The following is a 19,740-nucleotide window of genomic DNA, read 5'->3' on the forward strand; positions in this document are numbered from 1 at the left end:
GAGACTATGTATAGAGGGAGAATAGGAGAGGTCCCAGAACAGAAGATTGGGGGACACCTACTGTTAGTGGGGGGCGAAGTGGAGTCATGAGAGAAGATGGAGAAAGAGCGGTCAGAGAGGTAGGAGGACAGCCACCAGAGGACAGTATCCCACAGACCAAGGGAGTGAAGGATTTGCAGGAGGACAGGGTGGTCCACTGTGACAAAAGCAGCAGAGAGGTCAAGAAGAATGAGTAGAGAGTTGTGGTCCTTGGATTTGACAGCAAGAAGATCATTGCTGACTTTCATGAGGGCAGTTTCAATGGAGTGGAGAGGACAGAAGTCACACTGAAATGGGTTGAGCAGGAAGGATAGATAGTCGGTAAGGCGGTGTCACAGTAGTAGCAGTGTACTACAGAGGAACCAGAAGTGTTTAGCTTTTAAACCCAGGGAAGTCATGCGTTTGGAGGATAGAAAATGTGTTTCTTACCTGCTTGATTGATTTCAGTGCATTTCTCTCCTGCAGCCTGGTGCGGCTGAAGGCATGTAACTGATCAAACAGAGCAGCTGTGACCCACTTCCTTAAGAAGGCAAGGTGGGAGTTTAAGGTCTAAAATTACTGTCTGGGGCATCTGTGTGACCAACCCTTGAAAAGCTGGGTGGTGGCTAGAGAAAAGATCTCTGTCAGTTATAGGGCTGTTTGGGAAGTCTCTGTATGAAGTTGAGAACCTTTGTCAATGGCTCATATGAACATAAACTGTATATTGGTCTGCGGTCATCCTAATGAAATAAACCATAGTGCACAAGTCCAGAGTCAGTGTGTGCTTCCACAACACAGCTGTGTTGTCACAGTGGTTGTAGACAATCCATTAAAGGAGTTTGGAGGCAAACGGGAGGAGAGAGGAGGGGCAGTAGTTGGAGAGAGTGTTAGGATCATGGGTGAATTTTTAAGACTGGGGGAGACAAGGGCATGCTTGAATGCAGAGGGGACAGTGCCTGATGTGAGGGAGAGATTGTAGAGGTGGGCAAGATGGGAACAGGCAACAGGAGAGAGGTAGCAGAAGAAGCGGGTGGGGATAGGGTCAAGGGGGAGGTGGAAGGGGGGGGGGACCGTATGAGGATCATGACTTCATCTCCGTATACAGGGGAGAAAGATGTCAGACGTGGAAAGATGGACGGGGAGGGGTGGTCTGGGAAAAGAGGGGGTGGGGTGCTGAGTGTCTGGTGGAATGAGGTCCTGATGTATGGAGTCTTACTCTATTCCCAAATCAGAATCAGGCCCACTGTCCCTTTCTGGGAGAATCCTAATCCAGGAGCTAAATCCCTGCACCTAGATCATTTCACAAAGGCTGCAATAATGAGAAGTCTACTCTCCGAAAGTGCCAGGGTCACCGATTAGCTTAGATGTGCCTGTAAGTGTGAAACAGAAGTGCGGGGAGATGGATAATAACATTGTGGCACTTTACAGAAAGGAAGAGACAGAGGGCCTGATTCAGAGCCGGACGCTCTGACCAGAGCGCTCGCTCTGAATCAGGGCCCTCCTACCTAAAAATGGAGCGGCCTCTTGGACGCTTGCATAGCTGTGGGTTACCACCCACAGCTTATGCGAGCGTCCGTGATGATGGTCGCGATGGTCAAGACCATCGGTCTTGCGACGAGACCCTGCGGTAGGGTCTCGCTGCCGCAAGCCTAGGAGTGCTTTTGGCTCTATCAGTGATGTCAGTGGGGCCGGCTCCAGACGGAAGGGAACGCCTCTGTCTGGCCAGCCACGCCCCCGGCATGCTCACCAAAGGGGGCATGCTGTCAATCACCATCGACAGCACGCCCCCTTTGGTGCGAGACCCATAGCGACAGCTTGGCTGTCGCTATGTGGTTCTCGCGCATGCGCACGACGGAGCTCCCTCCGTCGTGCGCATGCGCATTAGGGCACCATCGACCCGCTTGCGAGCGTCCTGCACTCGCGAGCGGGTCTGAATTAGGCCCAGAGATCACCAACAATACAAGTGCAGATGAGTCCCCTTTTTCAGGTCAGCAATGGGCCGGAACCAATTTCTTAGTCGGCAAGCCCAGGAATTTAGAAGACAACTATATGATTTTGGTGCAGGGCAGCTGGCCCCCTAAGCCCTTGGGCTCCGAAGAAATGGCACCTACTATGGCTACACGTATGATCGGCATATCTATAATGGTTGTAGGTGTGAGCGCACCCTGCACTCAGACTGTACATACCTCTCCACTGAGCACACAAATCACTGGGAAAATGGCGCCGGTGCCATTTTCCCAGAGTTTTGCACATGCGCAGTAGATTCTGGCACAGTGTCAGAGTTTACTCTGCACTTGGAGATTGCACACGGGCCGCCTCCTCTCTTGAACCACCCCTGGCCGAATTCTGGCAGCTGCATGCATTACCTCTCACTAGCTGATTTCCATTTGCAGCTTGTGCCTAATTGAATCTGGCCCTAAGGGTATGTGCTGCCGTTTTGAAAGTATGAAGACTGCCCATGCACATACTTACCAACATGCCAATTTTGCAGAGGGGAGATGCGAGAGGCCACTATGGGGAGTGGGGTGATTTGTGTCAGTCACATTCCCTGCAGTGCAATGTTGCAAATTTGAAATTAATTGGGGCCATAATGATGGAATTAGCAGAGAATTGCACATTGTGCCCTTCATCCCGTCCATTTCCTTAGGAAGTGGGCGGTATGTGGGATGTAGACTTACTCCCCTGAGAGTTAGTGGGGACTAAAGTAAACCAAAAAAATAAAGACAAGAGGACGCTGATAAAGCTAGTCACACTTATAGATAAACCAATACAATTTATATTTTTGAATACTTATCACAGCTAGCAAGCTGCAGATACCATGAAGAGGAGCTGACTCTCTAAAAATTCCAAACAAAATGATAAAAATAAAACCAAATGGAGCGCAGTTTACTTGCAGGGAAATATCAAAACCTAAAAACAGGAGTATAATTCAAAACATTTGAATAATTAAAATAACACAATAAAACAATACAGTTCTAAAATTACAGTATATAAAATGTATGAACATAGGCCCTGATTCAGAGCCGGACGCTCTGACAGAGCGCTCACTCTGAATCAGGGTCGGGCTAATTTTTTTTTTAGAACTGCCTCCTTGCCGCTCGCATAGCTGTGGGTGACAACCCACAGCTATAGCGAGCGGCCAGGATGATGGTCGCGATGGTCAAGACCATCGCGACCATCGGGCTTGCGACGAAACCCTTATGGTAGGGTCTCGTTGCCGCCCGGTTGCGAGCGCTCAGCGCTTGCGACCGGGTCTGAATCAGGCCCATAATTTCAACAATACAATTCTAAAAATTTACCCTATAGACAGTTTTCAAACCTACAGTCTCAACAATGTGTCATCAAATGTATATTAATAGAGGAATCAATTAACAGCCATGTATTCAACTATTCAGCAGATGCTACAGTAGTATTGATTAGTAAGCCATAGACTGGTTGGATGTGGTTAATAAGTAAATATCCAACATAGCTTAACATCAAGATTTGTGGAAAAGAACAAGCAGTTTACTGGAGTTTATATGGCTCAGCCAACTTGTGTGCACTGAAGTGAACGACAATTAGACGGTATAAATTAATGAAGAGTATGTAAGCTCTCTCACCCTTTACCGGCCACACTGTATGGTTTCCGTGCCTGTCTTTGTTATGTTCTCTGGATCCTGGTGCTGCCATGGTCTATGCCGCCTGCGATGGACCACGGCTGAAGCTATATACATTTGATGACACATTGCTGAGACTTTAGGTTTGGAAACTGTCTATACATTTTTTTAATTTTACTGTTGTTTTTAGGGCTCCATGGGCCATATTCATGCAGTGTACGTAATAGTGATTATGTACGCATTGCGCATACGTACAGGCTGCGCTGTACGTGCCTAGTGATCGCATTGCGATTATGCGTGCACAAAGGAATCCAATGGCAGATTGAGTAACAGTCTGTCAGCGATTGGGGGTGGTGACGGGGAGTGGTCAGTTTGAACGCTGTTTCATGGGCATGCATAAATTAGCCACTGCTATTGTCTACGCAGTTTGAGTACTCACTTCGTGCGACGAGCCTTGCAGTTTCTGCGGCTGGTCAGACCTGCTGTAAATGCTGCATGATTGGCTGATGTGCATCGACGGTACCACTGTATACGCAGAAAAGCGATGTTGGATGGATATGAGAAATCAGCAGTGGGCATCCCTATGCCAGCTGTGCTTTGGCAAGCATTAGCATATTTTCGCTGCTGCCTTCTGTACGAAATTGCAGCTGCAATCGCTATTGTGTATGCTGGTGAATGAGGCCCCATGTCTGTGCAGGTATCTTAATGACAGTTTGGGTTAGTAGGCAAGTATGCCCATGCAAGCCCTGATGTGTATCAGGCTGCCTACCATTGACCTACTGCAGAACATAAGGGGCCGGATTCTGAGTTGGTCACATGTCCAAAATCCGGACAGATCTAGCGCATATCTGCAAACTGCACATGGACCATATAACATAATCACCGACTACGCATGCAAAACATGGATGGAGAGTTGTTTCATGGGAGTGTCATAGGCATGTAAGCCGACCTCCGTGCTTGTTCATGTGCAGATGGATATAGGGCGTCTGTTTCATATGGATCTTTTTTACCCAGCATGGGATTGGTGCAAGTCCCGATACTAATTATGATGGCTGCGGAAGGTATAACAGTGGGTGGGCCGGCCATCCACAAACATTTGTGCGGATAATCGGCATAGATGGGTGGATACTTGCATTAGCATAAGGTAGCAAACAGGCTGCCGCAGCCGTACGTTACTGCAGCCGCAGATGCATCTGACTCAGAAAGTGCCCACATTTGCTCATGAAACTAAGCTGTGTGGCGTGTTAGCACAGAGCAGAATAGTAACTCGCTACATGAAGAGATCAAACAATGTGGCAAGCTGGGCTGTGAACAGAGGTAACATGTAATGTAGATGAATGATGTGATGAATACTGAGGCTGTGCTTATATCAGTGCTACTTACACACTATATGGAATAAAACAGCGGAACATTGGGAATACCAGCAGACAGGAAGTAGAGTATCAGTACACAATGGGGCTGCTTCTGAGTTGGATGCAGACGTGGCCGTGGATGCATCTTTTGGCGGTCGCCCATCTGCGACTTTATGCCAATACTGCTACAAGCCCTTCCGTGGTGTACATCTGTGCATATGAATGTGCAAGGACTGAGACAACCCCATCTGAGAGTCTTCAGACCACACCATCGGTCCCACCATCGACGCAAGATGGGTGAGATCTGGTCTTTAGATTCCCCTCCATTCGTAGATAATTGTATTTTTTGTGTACTGTCTAAGTGTGCGGTCCCACGTGTGTTTGGACCAGTATGAGGAAGATAGGGAGCAATGTGCCCTCCCCCGTAGAGAATATTGTGATCACCAGACAATTAATGCTAAGGGGACGCATCATTTGAAACAGGACACTCCCTAATGTTGCCCTACCTGTGCAGGTGCCCAGGGGCGCCGAGAGGGGGGGGGAGCGGGTACAGATTACCCGGGCCCGGGCTTCCTGAGGGGCCTGGCGGGGGCCCGGGTCCGATGCCGCCCACCCCTCCCTCACAGCATCCCAGCACACAGCGTGTGCTGAGCTGCAGTTGGAGACTGCTCGTGGCTGCTGAGCAGCAGCCACAGCAGTCTCCTATGCCTGTGCGGGGGAGCGATCACACTGATCGCGCCCCCCTGGCTTTGCGCCGGGCTGAGGGGGCTCAGAGCGCCCCCCTCCCCGGCGCACAGCGCTGCTTCGCGGCGCTGAAAATCTTTTTAATTTTTTTTTCGGCAAGGGGGCGTGGCCACGCCTCCCGTGATTAGGTCACGCCCCCTATTACCGGGGCCCGCCTTGGCTCTTGGCGGCCCTGCAGATGCCAATATGGGTGCTTTAGGGCACATGTAGTGACCTCCCCCATCTAAAGAAAAAATATATTTTCTGTAGTCCAGGGTAATAGTGTCTAGTGATAAGACAGTAATAGGTCCCAAAGTGCTTGAAAGAGGGGAACCCTATATTTTTTTTTTATATAATATATTTTTATTGAAGCAATGTAAATGACAATAGACAAAAAGGCATAATACAAAGTAACATCACAAACATGTAGACTCATCATAAAAGAATGTAAAGGGCCAGGAACCCTGTATTTTAAATGATGCTAACCATTTGCATTGGGTGCCCTATTCCATCTATGGAAAACTTATGTTTTCCATAGTGCAGTATAATAGTATTTGGTGATTACAGGTGATCACGAGACAATCAGTACTAATGGACCCCATAATTCCTACTACCACCAGCAACTCAATAAATATGAATACTACTATTCAAGGATCTATGATATTTCAAGTTGCATCTCCCATATCTGAAATGCTTGGGACTAGAGGATTCACCACAAGATGTAAAATTGGTGAGCCTCAAAAACAGGAAGACCAGATTAGAGTTTGCCAAACAACATCTAAAAAAGCCATTACAGTTCTGGAACAACATCTTATGGACAGATGAGACAAAGATCAACTTGTACCAGAGTGATGGGAAGAGAAGAGTATGGAGAAGAAAAGGAACTGCTCATGATCCAAAACATACCACCTCATCAGTGAAGTATGGTGGTGGTAGTGTCATGGCGTGGGCATGTATGGCTGCCAATGGAACTGGTTCCCTTGTATTTATTGATGATGTGACTGCTGACAAAAGCAGCAGAATGAATTCTGAAGTGTTTCGGGCAATATTATATGCTCATATTCAGTCAAATGCTTCAGAACTCATTGGACTGCGCTTCACAGTGCAATGACCTGAAGAATACTGCAAAAGCAACCAAAGAGTTTTTTAAGGCTAAAAAGTGGAATGTTATGCAATGGCCAAGTCAATCCCCTGACCTGAATCCGATTGAGCATGCATTTCACTTGATGAAGACAAAACTGAAGGGAAAATGCCCCAAGAACAAGCAGGAACTGAAGACATTTGCAGTAGAGGCCTGGTAGAGCATCACCAGGGATGAAACCCAGCGTCTGGTGATGTCTATGCGTTCCAGACTTCAGGCTGTAATTGCCTGCAAAGGATTTGCAACAAAGTATTAAAAAGTGAAAGTTTGATTTAGGATTGTTTAGTTTGCCCCATTACTTTTGGCCCCTTAAAAAGTGGGAGGCACATATAGAAACCGTTGTAATTCCTACACCGTTCACCTGATTTGGATGTAATCACCCTCAAATTAAATCTGAAAGTCTGCAGTTAAAGCACATCTTGTTTGTTTCATTTCAAAGCCATTGTGGTGATGAATAGAGGCCAAAATATGAAAATTCTGTCAATGTCCCAATATTTATGCACCTGACTGTATATGCTGCAATGCCTTCATGTACTACTTTTATCTAAGACATGATGGTCACTGATACCTTCTCCTATATATCGATTGGATATTTAGCTTGTTTTTGTTATTTGTTGTCTAGTCTTGTTAGTCCCTGTCTTACATCATAAATTTATTAAAAGATAAGTTTTATACTATATAGGCGGATACTGTGCCCCAACAAAAGAGAGTACTTCTCTTTCTACTACATTTTACTCTCATGGGTGCACCTCCTTTTTGCTATTATTACATTGGGATACATCCCTTGTAGTGACTTTCTTTATTTTAGTGGAGTTATATCTGCCTCTTTTTTCTATATATACAGTGTTTTTTGGTACCAGTGCTTAGGGTCTCCCCCTACCCCTTTTCCTAGATTTATAGCTGTGATATATTAACAGACAATTATGAACACCCTGCTACAGATAATGGTGTAGAACAGGTTTGTTGACCTTAGCAACCAGATGGGTGCTATTTTTTCTTAGCTGTACAAGAAAAATGACAGCTAGAATCTGATTGGCTGCTGTGGACACCAACTTGTTTCCAGGCAATTCACTTTTATGATCACCAGTGAATATAGTGATGATTTTATAATCATTTATCTAAATAAAAACTTTAATTGCTCTATGTTGTATTTCTCCTTTTAGAATTAATTTAGTCGCCTAATAAACTGTACATTAGATTTTTTAAAAATAGAGCATATTTTTATATAAATGAAAAATATTTATTTGAATTGTAGATAAGACAATAAAAAAGTCAGATTTAATGTGTCTACAGCACAAGGTATAAGATAGTAGATTAGAAATATATCGGACATCAAGTCAAATTTTACATATATGTTTTTATTTATGCCTTGGGTAAAACTGCAAAGGGAGTTGTGGACTTTCTGAGTCTAATTTGTGTAACAATATACTGTAGGTTGCTAAGGAAACTTCCAGAGATGTTCCATATTCAGTTTGATGCTGTAGTATGGATGTACAGTACAGTATGTGGACCAGTGGCGTAACTAGGGTATTTGGAGCCCAGGGCAAATTTGAAAAGGGAGCCCCCCCCCCCATGTGCGCGGCAAAAAATGGCCGTGGTCACTTAAAAATGGGGCGTCAACATGACACACCCCTTTATTTTCAAACTGAACATTCCTATCCATATGCACCTTAACCCCAGTAGTACCCCTTATACAGTACCCCCAGTATGCAGTTGTGGTCCCTCTCATGCAGGCCCATAGTAGTGCCCCTTATACAGTATCCCCAGTAGTGGTCCCTCTTATACAGCCCCCAATTAGTTCCCCTTACTCAGTACCCCCAGTAGTGGCCCCCCCAAATGCAGTGCCCCACGTAGTGTTCCCCCTTATGCAGTGCCCCCAGTAGCAGTCCCCACAATGCAGTGCACCCAGTAGCGGTATCCCCTTATGCAGTGCCCTTTTATATAGTGCCCCCAGCAGTAGTCCCCCTCATGCAGTTTTCCCAGTAGTGGTCCCCTTATGCAGGCACCCTGTAGTGATCCCCCCTATCTAGTGCCCCCTGTAGTGGTCCCCGCAGTGCCCCTAGCAGTAAGCCCCTTATATAGTGCCCCCAGCAGTAGTGTCCCCCCCTCCCATGCAGTGCCCCCAGTAGTGGTCCCCCTGATGCATGCTCCCAGTAGTGACCCCCCCTATCCAGTGGTTCCTGTAGTGGCCCTTCCTATTATTGCCCCCAGTAGTGGTCCCCCGAGTGCAGTGCCTCTAGTAATAGGCCCCTTTTAGAATGCCCCCAGTAGTAGTCCCCCCCCCAAGTAGTAGTCCCCAGTAGAGTAGCCCCCCCCCCAGTAGAGGTCCTCCCAATGGCACCCCAGTAGTAGCCACACCTCCCCCAGTAGAGGTCCCCCCAGTAGTAGCCAACCCCTCCACCGTTGTGCAGATAGGTTTAAAAACAAATAAATATATATAAAAATATACTTACCTGATTCCACTCCTGCTCCCGCGATGCCGCTCCCGCCCTCCAGTCCGCCCAGGCTGGCGCGCTCAGCATTATGGGACTGACGTCCGGCTCTTGCAGTGGGTGCTGCAGCAGTCAATGAGAGTCTATCTGACTCTCATTGGCTGCTGTTTAACACATGCATCGCCGCCAGCGCTGGCGGCGATGCGTGTGTTACGCACAGCCTGAGCCCACCTCCTGGCGCTATTGGGCAAGCGCTCAGGGGGAGGGAACGGGCTCAGGCGTGCAGCACAGGACCGGCGCTGGAAGCCTAGCGCCGGTCCTGTGCAAATGTGTAGCGCTGACCGCAGTCATTGCGGTCGGCGCTACACTGGCTATCTAGGGCGGGCGGGAGGTTGGCGATGCGAATGCAGGCGTACCTGAGTGTTTCAACGCCATTTCAGAGGCGTGCATAATTAACAGGCAGCATCATAGTAAACGTCACTTGGCTTCTTTTTTACACTGAAATGCTCGCAGAGCTTGCGGTAGGGTAAGGCTACCACAAGCACTGCATTCGCATCCGATGGTCCGCGATGTACCAATGTTTTCATACACTTCCTGGAGATGACGTCTGCCAGTGGGCGCCTCTAAATACACTAAGGGGTATCTGCATACACAGAGTGATCGCTCGCACAGCCAAAATGGGTGTGCTTATGCCTTGGCGAGCGATCGCATCCCATGACGTCAACTTGGAAAATTTGCATACGCTCAGCGCGAGCGTACGCAGCTAGCGACCGGGTCTGAATCAGGCCCTCAGCTTGCTCAATGCACATGCACAGCCAACAGGGCTGAGCTCTGAAAAGCTTTGAGAGCTTGGTAGATGGGGTATTATCACAGTCCCCATAGAAAACTATGGGAATTGTTGAAACTCTAGAGCACAGGTTCTCAAACTCGGTCCTCAGGACCCCACACAGTGCAGGTTTTCCAGGTCTCCTCACAGAATCACAAGTGAAATAATTAGCTCCACTTGTGGATCTTTTAAAATGTGTCAGTGAGTAATGAGTACACCTGTGCACATGCTGGGTGCCTGTAGAACATGACCTGTGTGGGGTCCTGAGGACCAAGTTTGAGAACCCCTGCTCTAAAGGGAATACTATTAAATCAGCCATTTTCAGAGTATTGAATGCAATTTTTAGTTTCATAAATAGGTTTATTAAGCTACTAAAGCTTTGTTGCATGAGGTAGCAACTAAAATAGCGCCCTCATCATTCTAATCCAGGGGAGGGAAATGTGTTACTACAGAGGTGAGGTAGTGGAATGTGTTAGTACACAGGTGAGCGAAGGTAATCTCAGAGAAAGGAATTAGAACATTAAATCCATAAGACAGTGAAATATAAAAGATAGATACGTGTAATAAACAAAGATAAATAAGTGGGTAAAAAAAACCAAGCCGCTCGGGGCTAATACCCCAACTGTGCTGATCAATTGTTGTAGATTATGATGCTATATACTGTATATTTGTATTTAATTTCAATGAGCCATAATGAATTTCATAACAGTTCTCTCCTATCCAGATCTAAATAAATGGGAGAACCATACAGTTAAAGTGCATATACACGTAACGATTTTGTAACCAACGATTTTCTGACAGATTTTTCCTTGAAAAAGTGAACGATTTTTGAAGTGTAATGAACGATTTTTACAACGATGAACGAAAATATGAGATATGGTAAGAACTTACCCTTGTTATCTCTATTTCTACGAAGTCCATAGGGTTCCACAGGATACCTTGGGGTATAGGTGTGACGTCAGTCGCAGGGCACCAAAGAGTTAAGCTTTCAGCCTCCCAGGATGCACTAGGTCCCCCTCCTATACCCCGCCCCCGAGCCAAGGCACCTCAGTTAGTTATCAAGCCATAGGCCAGAGGAGGAGAAGGAAGAGAGAGAACAAAGATCTGGACACATACAAGAATCACATTCTCACCAGAGGGAGACGGAAAACCGGTGACCAGAGCAAAGCCCATCTGCAGCACAGGTGCGACAGGGCGGGAGTCCTGTGGAACCCTATGGACTTCTTAGAAATAGAGATAACAAGGGTAAGTTCTTACCATATCTCATATTTTCTACTTCAGGGTCCATAGGGTATCCACAGGATACCTTGGGGATGTCCCAAAGCAGTATCCTTTAAGGGTGGGGACGCTCCTGTGCAGAAAGGAGAATCCGCCGCCCGAAGGAAGCATCCTCAGAGGCGAAGGTGTCAAACCTGTAATACCTCACGAAGGTATGGACAGAGGACCACGTAGCAGCCTTGCAGATCTGGACTGCAGAGGCACCACGTCGAGCTGCCCACGAAGGACCCACAGACCTAGTGGAATGAGCCTTCAGAGAAGGAGGAACCGGTAGGCCTTCATGAAGATAAGCTTCAGAAATAGCCATACGGATCCAGGCTGCCAAAGTTTGCTTTGAAGCAGGCCAACCCTTTTTACGGAAGCCATAGAGGACAAACAAAGCGTCCGACTTCCTAAACGAAGAAGTGCGGTCAACATAAGTCCTTAAGGCCCGCACAACATCCAAAGAGGCCTCACCCACGGAAAGACCCGATGAGTTAAAGGCCGGAACAACGATTTCCTCGTTAACATGAAACTGGGAAACAACTTTGGGAAGAAACTCGGGCCGAGTGCGGAGTACTGCCCTGTTCCCATGAAAAACCAAGAAAGGGGGTCTACAAGAAAGAGCCCCTAACTCAGAAACACGTCTGGCCGAAGCAATAGCCAGAAAGTAAACAGTCTTAGCTGTTAGCCATTTAAGATCCACTGATCCCAGTGGTTCAAACGGCGGTCCTTGGAGAGCCCTCAGGACCACAGCCAAATCCCAAGGCGCCACAGGTGGAACAAAGGGCGGCTGAATGCGGACAACACCTTGCATAAAGGTGCGCACATCCGGGATTGTAGCAATCCTACGGTGAAACCAGACAGACAGGGCCGAAACCTGTACCTTCAAAGAAGCAAGGCGAAGCCCTTGATCTAGTCCCGCTTGCAGGAAGGCGAGAATCCGAGACAGACGAAACTCCCGCAGTGCATAACCTCTCGGTCGACACCACTGGAAGAACGTATGCCACACGCGATGGTATATCCTCGCGGAAGACGGTTTCCGAGCTCGCAACATGGTACGCACCACAGAGCTGGAAAACCCCCGGGACCTCAGCATGGCCGTCTCAACAGCCACGCCGTCAAAGACAGCCGAGTCAGGTCCGGGTGACGACAAGGACCCTGAGACAGGAGGTCCGGTCGTAGCGGCAACCGCAGAGGACTGTCCACGGACAGACCCTGAAGGTCTGAGAACCAGTGCCGTCTGGGCCACGCGGGAGCTATCAACAGGAGCGTCCCTCCTTCCTGTTTGAATTTCCGGATTACCCGTGGAAGAAGGGAGACCGGAGGGAACAGGTATGCGAACCGGAATGTCCACCGGACGGACAGAGCATCCACCAGAGACGCCCCTTCGTCTCTTGTGCGAGACCCGTACACCGGCAACTTGTTGTTGTGCCGGGACGCCATGAGGTCAATCTCTGGAAGACCCCATCTGTCCACCAGTAGTTGAAAAACGTCTGGGTGCAGGGACCATTCCCCCGGATGAACGTCCTGGCGACTTAGAAAGTCCGCCTCCCAATTGAGCACTCCCGGGATGAAGACCGCTGATATGGCCGGAAGATTGTGCTCCGCCCAAACCAGGATCCGAGACACCTCTACGAGAGCCGCCCGGCTTCGGGTTCCTCCTTGCCTGTTTATGTAGGCCACAGTGGTAGCGTTGTCCGACTGGACCTGTACCGGGTGACCCTGGAGAAACCGATGAGCCTGCTGGAGAGCATTGAAGACCGCACGGAGTTCCAAGATATTGATTGGAAGCTCCGCTTCTGTCGGCGTCCACCTGCCCTGGACAGATGTGGACCTGAAACTGCTCCCCAGCCCCGAAGACTGGCGTCCGTTGTCAACAGGACCCAATTTGGAACCCAGAACGGACGTCCCTCGCTGAGGTGGGTCGTCTGTAACCACCAAGCAAGGGACAGGCGAACCTCCGGGGTGAACACAATCGTCTGGGACTTCAGAGACTGAGGCAGCCCATTCCACTTTGACAGGATCAGGTGCTGCAGAGGTCTGGAGTGAAACTGGGCATATTCCACCATGTCGAATACCGACACCATGGAGCCCAGTAACCTCATCGCCGAGTGTAGAGACACCCGGCGGCTGTGCAGACAACTGCGCACCCTTGACTGTAAAGCAGAGATCTTTTCCTCCGTCACGAAGATCTTTTGCTGTCCCGAGTCCAATAAGGCTCCAAGATGCAGAATCCTCCGAGACGGGATTAGAGTGGACTTCTGCCAGTTGATTAGCCAGCCATGCCGTTGCAGCAGGGCAATGGTCAGGTCCAAGTGGCGTAACAGGAGCTCTGGAGATCCCGCCAACAATAACAGGTCGTCCAAGTACGGCAACATGCGGACTCCCTGCAGCCGCAGAGAAGCCGCCATGACCGCCATCACCTTGGTGAAAACACGTGGTGCTGTCGCCAGGCCAAAAGGTAACGCCCGAAACTGGAAGTGGTCACTGCGGATTGCAAACCTGAGGAACTGTTGATGGCGCAAAAGAATAGGGACATGCAGGTAAGCGTCCTGTATGTCCAATGACACCATGTAGTCCCCAGGTTCCAGCGCCAGAATGATGGACTGTAGGGTCTCCATCCGAAACTTCGGTACCCGCAAAGACTTGTTGAGTGCTTTGAGGTTGAGAATCGGACGATACGACCCATTGGGTTTCTGTACCAAAAAAAGATTTGAATAGAAACCCTGGCCCCTCTGGGAGAATGGAACAGGAACTATAACTCCAGCCTGGAGCATAGTGTGCAATACCTTCCGCAGCTCCGTAGCCTTGTTCCGGTCTGATGGTAGACCCGTGGTGAAGAATCGAGCCGGGGGTCTGTGCCGGAAGGAGAGGGCGTACCCATTGGAGACCACCTCCAGAACCCAAGTGTCTGTCGTAGTGACCGACCAACACTGGGCGAACTGCAGCAGGCGGCCTCCCACCCTGGGATCCCCCAAAGGGAGGCCCGGACCGTCAGGCCGCAGGCTTGTCATCTGGCTTGGGGGCCGGACGTCTGGTACTCCATGCCTGCTTCCGGGGCTTGACCGATTTCCTAGGGCCAGCCTGACGAGGAAACGACTGTGGTTTGGGCCTGCCCTGGGCCATAGATGACCGAAAGGATGATGGTCCAGAACCAGAAGGAGCAGCGGCCGACGGGAGACAAGCCGATTTGGCTGCCGCCAGCGTGGCCACAATCTTATCCAGATCCGGACCGAAGAGAACTTCTCCGGTAAACGGCAACGCTTCCAGACCCTTCTTGGAATCTGCGTCCGCATTCCAGGATCGCAGCCACAAGGTGCGACGAGCAGCTACCGCTGCTGAAGAAATTCTAGACACCAGAGTACTAATGTCTAGAGCCGCCTCGTTGATGTAGGTGGCCGAATCACGGAGATTGCCAATCAACTCCGCCTGTTCGGCCGGACAGTCGAAATCAAAAGAAGCCTCTAATGAATCCGCCCAGCGCTCCATCGCTCTGGCAACCCAGCAAATGGCCATAGCCGGCCGTGCTGCCCCCCCTGCAAGGGAATAAGCGGACTTCAGGCAGATTTCCACCTTGCGGTCCATAGCATCCTTAAGGGAGGACATGGATGGCATCGGCAATGTGGCACTACGGACAAGACGGGTCACGTGAGAATCCACCTGTGGAGGGGATTCCCACTTAGCAAAATAATTATCCGCGAACGGATAAGCCACCGCCAGGCGTCGCTGCGGCTGGTATCTTTTGCCAGGCTGTTTCCACGCCTCCTCTAAATGGTCCACCAACTGACCCGAAAGAGGAAAGACTGTGGCATCGCCCTTCACGTCTTTGAAAAAGGCATACTTAGACTTAGCCGCTGGGGGAACTTCGTCCTCAATCACCAAGGCTGTGCGGACCGCCCGAATAAGTCCAGGAATATATACTTTGGACTTAGCATCAGCGTCCTTAGTATGGAGAGGTTCCTGATCGTAAGGATCCAGAATCTCCCCATCATCAGACGTCCCTTCGTCATCCTCATAAGGAGCGGACAGAGACGCCACCGGCCGTTTATGAGGCCGCATCACAGACTCCCCTTGCAACACATCCGACAAGTGCTGTACAGAACTCGTCAGGGAGTTAACCCACGCTGGCTCCTGAGAAACCGGGAGCGGGGAAATAGGGAGACTGTGGGGTACCACCAATTGTCGTGGGAAACCCTGCATGGGTGACGACACCACAGACTGCTGGGACAAACCCATCGGAGAAAATGCGGGCTGCGGAGCTAACTGGCCCACTAAAGCTGTTAGCGCCTGAGCGAAACAAGCCCAGGGCGGCTCCTGTACCGGTGCTGTAACCGTAAGAGGCCGCGCCATGGACAAACACTGCCGGCAAAGGCCCTCCGCGCTACCCTCCCCCTCCGCTAACGGTACTTTACACGTGGTACACTGTATCCGGAGGGGAAAATCACTTTCAGACATGATGGCACCACGTATGTGACCCCTCTCACCAATTATATATTAAATAGGCGAGAGACCACCCTGCAGCACCGCACCGCAAGGGCTTAGCAGAAAGAACAGGGACAGTAATAAAGCTGACAGTCTTGTGAAGAAAAGTTACAGGCAGCAGCGCTAGCACAGTCACATACAATGCAAAGAAAATCAATTCCTGCACTAACAGCGCTGATCACTCAACTACACAGACACAGGGCCTGGTAGGACACAGCGCTGCATACACAGACCTGACCACAGCGGAGGAGAGGTATGCGGGGGGACCCAGACCACGATGCTTCCAATGCAGGCTTCCAGCAGCGTTCACCATGCTTCTGAAAAGATGGCTGCCGAGGAGCAGAGAGAAGGCTGGCCTGGGGGAGGAGCGCTGACACAGGGCCAGTCAGCACAGTGCAGAGAGGGCTGTGTGCAGCGGGGGAGGCGCCGGCTGTGAGACAGGGAAGGCGCACTCCCCTGGCATGCATTTAACCCCTGGGACGCCGCAGCGCTACCGCTCTGCTGCGGTCCGCTGTCCCAGGGGGTAGTGGAAGCGCAGGTTGGTCGCCTGGCTCCACGCTGCAGCCAGTCCCCAGGGAGCCCCCTGCCTGGGGACTTAGGACCATGTGATCAGCGGGGACCCACCGCGGGACCCCGCTGCTTACCTCTGTCCCCCTTGAATCCGGCCATGGTCCGGAACATCTGGGGTCACCGCTAGCTGTGACCCCAGATGCCCACCAGCATCCCCGGATCAGTACCGGCGTTCTGGTACGGCGGGGTGTAGGGAAGACAGCATGGACGTCAGGACTGACTGTCCATGCTGTTCATCCAGATGTGCAGCCACAGCTGCATGAAGAAAAAGCTTCAGGGGCTCTTCTAGCCCCCACTCCAACAGGTGCACCCGACTCCGGCCGGGCACCAAACTAAACTGAGGTGCCTTGGCTCGGGGGCGGGGTATAGGAGGGGGACCTACATCCTGGGAGGCTGAAAGCTTAACTCTTTGGTGCCCTGCGACTGACGTCACACCTATACCCCAAGGTATCCTGTGGATACCCTATGGACCCTGAAGTAGAAAAATGTTACTTCCCTTAATGAAAATCGTTATGCTGGACAGTCTGAAATGGACGATGACCAATAACTACAAACGGAAGCGTGCTTGAGCGATTATTGTTCATCGTTATAACTCAGAAACTAAATAATTTTTTGAACAATTGAACGATAACGACGTTGTTAACGACAAATCTTTCAAAAGATCGTTATGTGTGTATGCATCTTGTTAGGCTTATTACACATCTGCTGTGTATTGGGAACAATGTATCTCTTGTACAGATATGCAATGATGTCTATTCACACAGTAATGTTTCCATTAGACATACCATCATTTGCCATGGGGTATAAAGTTCTCAGTATTCATCTCAATGGGACATTCCTTATGGTATACAATAAATATTCCCTTATATTGCCATACTTCATTTATAAGCAAAGTAACCTATATTATATATATGTGTAAGGTTAATAGATGTTACCTTACCAATTTAATCTCAAGAAGGTGATTGATTATTAATTCGAAAAAATAGTATTATGCCCACATAATGATTCAAAATGCTATAGAAGGTAGATGTAGATGCAAATCGAGTATATTATATATATTCCACCACTCACTGTTGGGTATCCATTAGGCATACAATATATAAGTAGGCTTTAATTGCTTGTGATGGATGGTAGGTTTATTTATTCATTTGAGGCATTTAGTTGCCTTGTGTCCTCTGGATCAGATTATTCAGATTCAAATAATCATGCACTTGCAATCCAGAACTTAACTTCTATGTACAAATTAAATGTGTTCATTAATATTAAAATATAATTAACATTACTTAATTTAGGTGAAAAACCAAGTTATGGAAGTGCCTGTGAATCACCATAATCTGTCTGAACATACACAATGTTTGGGGAAAAGCTCCAGGGTTCAACGGCCAGAGCTATTCAATTATTCTGATATTCCTGCGCAGTAACCCATAGATTTAATGTAAAATGCAAATTCTATGAGTTTTCCCGTGAGTTAAATTCAAGAGGGTACATTTTAGCAGATTTTTCCTTGCAGCCAATGAGAGGAAAAGTGCACCCTCAGGGCTTAACGCACAAGGCCTATTTGAGCAGGTCCAAGCCAACGATTAGCCATAGGGTAAACCCCCAAGACAGGGGCGTCTTAAGAGAGGAGGGGGCCCGTGTGCACTCTCCGTGCGGGGCCCCTCCTCTCTCCCCGATGGCCAGCAGCTGACCAGCCACCGGAGCATTAGTAGACCCTGGGCACTAGAGTGTGCCCGGAGTCTACTGCACATGCGCAAAACACCGGAAAAATGGCCGCGGCGGCTATTTTCCGTTATTCTGAGCAGCGCTGACACCCGACACGGGACCACGGACAGGTGAGTTTAAAATAATATGGGTGCAGGGTGTGCGGTGCGGGGCTTCCCCTGGACCCAGTGGCCTGTGTTTCTCCGCACACACTGCACCCATTATAGATACGCCACTGCCCCTGGCTAATTGGATATGTCCCATAGAACGAAGGTCAATTTAGTAAGAAGTGTCTTGGTGATCTTTATTGCAATAAGACACACTTTCAGATTGTGACCCAATGATCCTTATTAAGCCCCTCTGGTACATAATATATAAACATAATCTAATATCCTTCTTTTTCAGCACCATTACACTCAGAACAAAAACTATTGTTTTCTTACCTGCCCCCAAGATGTTCTCCTCACAAGAATACCAGATCCCAGTGTGGAAATAACGGAAAGCAAATCGGTCGTCACCAGTCTCCCAGCTGTAGTGGACCACATCTTGCCCAGAGGCATTGATGCTTTCCATGGCTATGGGGACCACTATGCATTTGGTGGCCTTTCCATTGCCACAAAGTGGTTTAGGAACCTTCTGAGTGCCTTCACACCAGTAGCTGCTAAGAAGGGCTGTGGTGGAGAGAGCCAGTGATACAAAATTGAAGCTCACTGCCAGAATAGCACGACGCCAGTGGACAACCTCTCTGAGCTCCATCTACAGAAGGAAATTTTAAAATGATAGTCACTATTAAATACAATCCACAATAATCACAGTATTACCTGAAGTGTATTCATCACCGATGACTTATTCACATTTTTATATATGTATCTGTGAATGTTGATCATAAGCTACTTATAGAAGACAATTAACATCTTAGGTGTAGTGGTGCTTTAATTAATATTTGTTAAATAAACACTGTTATGTCCACTGATAATAAAGTTTAACATACTGTATGTCAGAAAGAGCGTCCTGTAATATTCTGTAGCAAATGCACATTTCAAGGCAATAGTTTGTATTCTGAACATACTGTACAAGTATTTATCTCATATAATACTATTTATCATTAAGATTTTAATGTCATAAAAGTAAACAATTTGACCTCAAGGGTTAACAAAAATTTGCAAAATAAAATATAAAAAAGTGAAAAAAAAAATATATATATATATTTTATTGGTGAATTTGATCATCATGCACATAGTGCACGACAGGGACATGCAGTCAGGGTAGCTGTCATACTCCTGATATTTGATGTAAAATTACCCAGACCTGGGCTTGCTGGAGAGGCCCGGCGATACCCCCTCCCTCTTACATCAAAGCATGCTGCTGTGTGCTGGGCTGCACTGGGGGACTGCTCACGGCTGGCAAGTAGCAGCCGCAGCAGTCTCCTATGCCTGTGGGGGAAGCGATCACACTGATCGCGCCCCCCACTGGCTATGCGCCAGGCTGAGGGGCTCACAGCGCCCACCTCCCCAGCGGAGCTGCAAAAATGTTTTTTTTTCTTCTTTTCCCTAAGGGGTCGTGGCCACGTCTCCCCTGATTAGGCTACGCCCCCATCTTCACCTGGGTAGCACATATACTATAAAATTCAGTGGATTTA

At 48.7% G+C, this 19,740-nt stretch overlaps 1 protein-coding gene across 1 annotated transcript in view; it reads right to left on the reverse strand.

Annotated features, from left to right (window-relative positions):
* GSG1 (germ cell associated 1) overlaps positions 1 to 19,740 on the reverse strand; it is a 67,538-nt gene that overhangs the window by 41,474 nt on the left and 6,324 nt on the right. The window contains exon 2 of the mRNA XM_088468123.1: positions 18,545 to 18,857. Coding sequence (XP_088324249.1) covers positions 18,545 to 18,857 — 313 coding nt within the window. The remainder of the gene's footprint in view (positions 1 to 18,544; positions 18,858 to 19,740) is intronic.

This window comes from Taudactylus pleione, unplaced genomic scaffold (assembly GCF_031769625.1).
Source record: "Taudactylus pleione unplaced genomic scaffold, aTauple2 ptg000080l, whole genome shotgun sequence".
NCBI classification, from domain to species: domain Eukaryota; kingdom Metazoa; phylum Chordata; class Amphibia; order Anura; family Myobatrachidae; genus Taudactylus; species Taudactylus pleione.